Genomic DNA, 7300 nt, shown 5'->3' on the forward strand with positions numbered 1-7300 from the left:
GCTTCCTTAACCTCTGCTTTAGATAATTTTTTTATGGGTGGGTCCATTTGGTAGGGTTGTTGGAGAGTCTGTCTTACTGTTTGTGCAGTATAGGGAGAGGGTTCAATTTCATGCCGAGCAAACACATTTTTTAGGTGACGTGCAAATGTGCTTGCTTTTTCGAGATTACTTTTAGCCCATTGGCTGTTTTCCATTCTGATAGCGGGTTGTGCCAGAGTTGGCCTCTTTAATTTTTTTGCTGCTTTCCAGAGGGAATAATCGCTGGCAGCTGTAGCGCAGGGAACTGCGTTCTTTTTGCAAGATTTCTTTGAGCTCTCTCGTTAGCGTATTTAATCTTGTTTTGTCTTCAGGATGTCTAGTCTGCTGCCACTTCTTTCTAGCCTGGCGTTTTTTGGTCAGTTTTTCTTTTACAAGAGAAGAGATTCTTGTACGCTGTGATTTGCTTAGAATGGGTGCTGATCTCCAAGCAGCTTGTTGGATGCAGTAATTGAAGTGTTTAACAGCTGCAATGATATCTTCGCTAGATTTCAGCGAGTGGTTCAAATTTAATTTTGAAGATGTTAGGCTTTGGAAGAGATTGCAGTCAGTTCTGTTGTTGTGAAGGGAACATTGAGAGTTTGAGTCAACAAGGTTATTGCTTAGAGTGACCATTACGGGAGAATGGTCTGAGGATAAATCGAATCAGGGATTACATATTATTTCATTATCTGAAATACCTTTAAACACGCAAAAGTCTATTAAGTCTGGAATTTTTTTGGTATCGGTTGGCCAATACGTTGGTGAGCCTGAGAAGGCTGAGTGAAGATTTAATCTTGCCATAGCCGCAAAGATTTGTCGGCCTTTAGGAGGGATGGGGCGAGACCCCCACTGTGGGTGTTTTGCGTTGTAGTCTCCTCCAGCTAAAAACCTCTTTCCTAGAGTTTGAAGAATTTAACACTCATGCTTGGGTGGGCTATATACTGCTGAGATTGTTATTTGGCCTTTCAAGTCCTCGACAACTATATTAGTAGCTTGGATAGTTTCTGTGCAGTATGAGTTAATATTAAAGTGTTTAATATTGTTTTTTATTAATATAGCTGAGCCAGCATGTGCTTTTTTATCGGGATGCATTTTGTGATAGAGTTTGTAATTCGGTATTTGAAAATAGCTCTTTTCTTTTTTTTAGCGTTTTAACCTCGAGTACGTGTTTTGATAGGCCATTAGCATTCCACAGGAGAATATTCATGGGATTGTAGGGATGCCGGACTTCGTCGTAAGGGTGACGAGAAGATTCATCATAGTTGTGATTTGTTGCATAACTTGCTTGAGAAGCATTATCATTTCTCGCATTTCGCTTGAGACATCAGAGGCGTTTTCTTTTGATTGAGGGATTGAGTTACTATGACTCGAATCTTGTGTGCTTTTCAACATTTGGGAGTAAGAAAGTAAATTTCTACGGCAGTATGCTTTTGTGTGTCCATACTGTTGACAGTTAGCGCATTGCGGGATTTCGCGTTTTGGGCGTGGGGGTTCAAATACAATTTTTGTGTTGAAGAGATATTTGATATCGTATATTTCCTTGTTAGTAGGGTTTGCTTTTAGCTCTACAATGAACTTTGGTAGCGGTTTTTTCGTGTTTCTGTGTTTCATATTGTAAATGCTAATAGGGATATGACCGAGATTTTGTAGGGCTTCAGCGATTTCTTCGATGCCAATAGACGAGTGCATATTTCTGAGTATAACTTTGAAATTTATTTCTTGTTTTGGCTTGTATGTATAAAACTCAGTGTTTTTTTGCTCTAGTTGCTGAACAATTGTTTTGTAGGCCTCGGGAGTTTTTGCTTGTATTTTAACTTGCTCATTGCCTATGAGCCTTAGGTCATACAGAATTGGAGCAATTTCGGATAAAAGCTTCGTTAGGGGGGTAATCTTGCTTACTTCATCAACGAAGATTGGTGGGGGCTTGGGATTATTTTCTTTGGGCCTTGGGTCTTCATCGTTTTCTATTTCAAGAGATGACAATCTATTTTTTTTAGTCTGGGATTCGCCTAGCCAGTATTTATCAAGTTTTGCTTGTTTTTTGGTATTTGATGGCTTACCTGGGCTTTCTCGTGGCCTCTTTTTGGGTTATACTGTGGTCCATTCCTTACCTGGGGTAGGTTTATCATTTGAGGCTTGCTTTTGGTAGAGTAATTGTAATTGCTTTTGAAGTAGCTCAATTTGATCCTGGATATTTGGATTTTCCACGAATTTGTTGACTGTCTTGAGATCGTCAGTTGTTGTTGCCGTTTCTGTTCTTTCCTTTCCGGATGTTGTTGTTGCTTTTCCTGTTGTGTCTCTGATTTTTGCGGTGTTTCGGGCTGCAGAGGAAGTTGGGATTCTTGGTTCTGTTGTGACCTTTGTTGTCTATGCTGTTGTTGTTGTGGCTGAGACGATTCCTGCCCTCCCCCTTTGGGAGGGGTACGATTTAAGGGAATTTTGAAACTGGGTGTTTTTGGGGTATTTTTATCTTTTATTTTTTTTAAGTATAAATATACTATGGCAACCCTGAAGTAGTGTCAATACTTAGAAGTGCCCAGAACAAAGCATACTTTTAGGCTGCCTGTACATCCACTACTGTTTTGTTGCTAGCACTTTCGTTTGTTTCTTTTCAACTCGGCGGAGTCTTACTTGAGAATTTATCACTCGCGCAGGTACAATTTTTTAATTTTAAACATCAAGCTCCACTTTCCCTCAGAAGTTTTAAAGCAGTCTTTAGTGTCAATTGTTGTTAAATATTCACTGTATTATTTTCTTGTCTTTTACTGTTTTTTTGGATTGATTTATCACATTGTTGCACTATGTGAAATTTCACGACCACTCGGTAGGGTTACCAATCACCATCTGAATGGTATTAAATTTCCATTCATCAATCAAGTAATTTCAAATAAGAATAAATTTTTATTCTTAATTCAAGCACTTTCGAATGATAAATACATTTTTATTCATCATTCAAGAATTTCAAATAACAAATAAATTTTTATTCTTCATTCAAGCACTTTCGAATGATGAATAAATTTTCATTCATCATTCAAGTAATTTCAAATCAAATAAAACACCTCTTTGAGGTAAAATTTTCGAGTGACGAAAGCTGAACTAGAAACACAAAATTTATGATATCAATTTCGTGACGAAAATTATACCCATTTTTTAACTGCCTTGGAAACGTACGGAAAATCTTTTTTATTCATACGAATCGTTGCAAAAGTTCTGTTTTTTATTTTGTGTTTCTAGCAGTAAACGGAATTTCGCAACCTTCCGAATAAATAAAAAAGGGATTTTCCGTACGTTTCAAAGGCAGTTAAACAATGCGAATAATTTTCGTCACGAAATTGATATCATAAATGTTGTGTTTCTAGTTCAGCTTTCGTCACTCGAAAATTTTACCTCAAAGAGGTGTTTTATTTGATATCAATTATTTTGGGGTAGCAAATTTAAAATCGACGAAAATTCATAACAATAATCTAGATGTTTTATTTTTCTCAAATAAATTGCTAAACATATTATCTAAATCTACACATCGTAAAGCATCTTATAGTGGAGACACGAACGCAAATCAATTTAGCTCTATATCTTTCCATCTAGTAGCCGGAACTCAATATATAAGGTATCGTTAAAAAGGTATTGGCCTATAATCTAACACTAAATATAATTGGCATACCCACATACCCCCTTAAACCGGCAAAAGCAAAAAAACTTTTTTGTTTCACAAAAGTTTAGCCTAATTTTTATGAATTCAGATAATGATTTGGGAAATTTGAATACGTTTTCTGCACACACTCTGCAAGACCTTTCCAACGATACCTCAACCATGTGATTGGACGTCGTGTATATATATTAGAGTCCAGCGCAAGTGTATTTGCCGCATTTCGTTCAATAAGGTCGGTGTTATGCAGAAATTTTGTTTGGCAAACTGCGTGCAATTGTTGTTGCAGCAAACTCGGAGAGAGCGAGTTTGGCGACTCTCACAGCAAACTAATTTTGTTTGGTCAAACTGCAGCAAATTCGGTGTTGTCATATACAAAAATTTTAGACAATTGTTGCTATACACATAAAATTGCCGTGATACCGAAAGCCAGAGAACTTAATTTATGCTGTAGGAGCTTCAAAGATTAGAGCACAGTTAATTGCCTATACGATATCATAAAAAATATATTACTTGTGCGCATTATGTACATCTGAAATTCTCATTTCGTGCTGGCAATAGCCATGAAAACCATAATGAACGTGCAACCCTGTGCCAAACTCGGCATAACCACCTCCGAGCAAACTAAGCAGCCGCCATTTAATTTGGCAAACAAAAGTTTGTCTGCATAACACCGACCTAAGTACTCCTTGCATTGTACTCTACTCCCAACACATTGTTACTCTTTTTCCGCATACATACCCTATTTGGCGTTGAGAGAGTAAATACTTGACGTACTTGCTATTACTCCACCAAAGTAAGTACTCTACTTTCTCTCATCGCGTACGAGAGATATTTGCTGCTGCCAAAAGGGAGTAGCAAATCTACTCTCTGTATACTTGTACTACGGTAAGTACTTGCGTATTAAATTTCAGTTCTGGTTGTTAGCCTACTAGTTGATATCGTTTGCGGCGCTGGTCAGTGAAATTAAAAGAGTAAAAATAGAATATGGAAATTGACGATGTAAGGAAATGTTTACGACCTTATTTATAAAAAAATAACGTAGATTTAGACATATGTTTAATGTGACATTTTCATAAAACTTTTGTATTCAAGCAGCTTTTTAAATCTATGTATGTACTTAAATTTTTATGAAAGTATTATTTCTCGTTTCTAATTTTCTATAAAACTATTTGCAGTCATTAACCATCAAATAAGTTGTCAAAAACGATAACTTAAGCAATGCTGCTATACGAAATAAAATTATTAGTGGCAAATCAAAATTTTGAAAAGTGCCGATTTTCACATTCGACGAGATGTACGAGCATTTTTTTCTTAAGAGCTGCATACTGATTTAAAAATTTTTTATAGAAGCAAATTTATTTTCCATTTATTTTGCGTAATTTTATATGAATTTCTAGTTTTTCTTGAGAGCCTTTACAAATAAAAAAAATTTCGGAATATGTACATATGTACATACATACGCAGCCATATAACTTGATTTCTAGAGAAACGAATTTTCATTTGGCACGTTCAGAAGGCGCAACAGCTCAGTAACTGGTGCGATTGCACCTTCTGAACGCGTTGTTGCGTACTTCTGATCAACTGAATAGTTGCGTGTTAGATGATCGTAATATTTTTCTGATCATTTGACACAACATGTTGGTGTGTACCTTTGAGAGTTGAATTTGACAGCTAATGTATAAAGTCGTTCAGAAGACGCATAACGATCACTGATTTTTTTCTGAACCTACCCATTGATAACTTTTTTTTTGATAACACTGCGACAGCTCAAATTGGTATTGAGTAAAATTGGTATTGAGTAAATAGATTTTTTGAATTTCATTGAGTTCTTTTTAATAAATACTAAAATGAGAGGTGTATGATTGGCGAAAGAAATACTATCCGATTTTTTTAAATCGAAACTACATTTTTACATATGTACATATGTACGTGCATACATAAATATATTTAATATGAAATTGAAATTTTCACATCAATTTGCGCTATCTTCAAACCCATGGTTTCAATTGTACGCATATCGTCAGGGTTTTCCCAACAACTTGGTTTTGCTGCAGTGAAGCGACAGAACAAGTGACGAGAAAAAATATATGAGGACACTTATATATGTATCTATGCACATACGTATCTATGTACATACGTATCTATGCACACACATACGTATCTATGCACATACATACATATGTACTTAGGTATGTATATCAGCATTTTAGTTGAAAGTACGTTTTGCTCGTCGCGCTCTTCATCGCTCCACTACAATCCTGTCCTTAGTTTTATTCAGATACCACAAATGCACGATCCAGAAAATTCTTCTATCATTCTTGCCACAAATGTATGTTTTCTTCGAAAATACTCAAGTGCTACCAGTAGAGTACTCTACTGTCAAATACCTTTTACTCGCAGTAGTTGCGGAAGGCAAAGTAAATACTCTACGCGTCTTGCTATTGATCGGTAGTTTACGTACGCTTGCAGAAACTGGTTTATGCTTAATACTAAAATTTTTCAACTTATGTAGTACAAACCTCCAGTTCTTTATCCTCAATTACTTCCACGTTGTGCAAATCACTGCAAACAGATCCTCCTAAAAACAGCTGACCCTTAAGTTTAGGATTTTCTGGGTCAGTAACATCGTATTGACGCACGTCACCATGCAACCAGCAACTCAAATACAGAAATTTATCGTCCAATGATAGAATTATGTCGGAAACCATACCATGTAAAAGATGTGCGTCCTCACCATTAATTGAGATAAGTTTCGGTGGTATATCGATTGCTTTTTTTGCGACAAATTCGTCAGAATCAAACATCTTTTTAAAATAAAATATATTTGCATACAAGCAGGCACCCACAAATCCATCCGGACGTTTTGGATCATGCATAAAACGAACTTCAAGTGGAGTTATACCATCGGGACCCAAATCAATAGTTTGATATAAGGTATGTGAAGACCAGTTATAAAAATTCAACCGGCAGCCATATTGATTTAAATCATTCAAGTCTTCATTCCGCCAGCCTCTAAAACAGTAGGAGAATAAATAAGGTGATTGTAAGCTCATTTTCGTGCAATACATAAGTTAATAAATAATAAATAAGTTAACAATAATTAGGGTCCAAATTATTTTAAAGTACCGATTTTAATTCAATATTGGGAAAATTGCCATGATAAAGTTGATTAAGTACGTACCCGTGGGCATAGCCAGAACGAAATTCAGGGGGAGCAGGCGGGGGGCTCCCATACAAACAAATTTTATTTCAAAACGAATATAATTTTTATACCCGAGCGCACTTGTGCACAAGGGTATTATAACTTTGTTCACATAACGGTTGTTTGTAACAGGCAAAACGAATCGAGATAGATATAGACAAATGTATACATAAATGATCAGAATGAAAAGAGAAATCGATTAAACGGTGACTGTCTGTCCGTCCGTCCGTCCGTCCGTCCGTCTGTGCACACGATAACTCGAGTAAAAATTGAGATATCTTAACGAAACTTGGTACGTGAACTTCTTTTGGGCGTGGGACGGACGGTATTGAAAATGGGCGAAATCGGATAATAACCACGCCTACCTCCCATATAACGGTAATTTTAAGAAATACGAAAACTGCGATATTTTAGTAACTACTGAAGATAAT

The 7300-nt window shown here is 36.3% G+C and overlaps 1 protein-coding gene across 1 annotated transcript; it reads right to left on the minus strand.

Moving 5' to 3' along the window:
* Positions 1 to 6156: 6156 nt before the first annotated feature.
* LOC118750919 (methanethiol oxidase-like) lies at positions 6157 to 6720 on the minus strand. Its single transcript, XM_036485663.1, has one exon. The coding sequence runs from the start codon at positions 6718 to 6720 to the stop codon at positions 6172 to 6174; it is 549 nt and encodes a 182-aa protein (XP_036341556.1). The 3' UTR covers positions 6157 to 6171.
* Between the last annotated feature and the right edge of the window lie 580 nt (positions 6721 to 7300).

Source organism: Rhagoletis pomonella, unplaced genomic scaffold (assembly GCF_013731165.1).
Source record: "Rhagoletis pomonella isolate Grant_MI unplaced genomic scaffold, Rhpom_1.0 Rhpom_scaffold_00451, whole genome shotgun sequence".
Lineage (NCBI taxonomy): Eukaryota > Metazoa > Arthropoda > Insecta > Diptera > Tephritidae > Rhagoletis > Rhagoletis pomonella.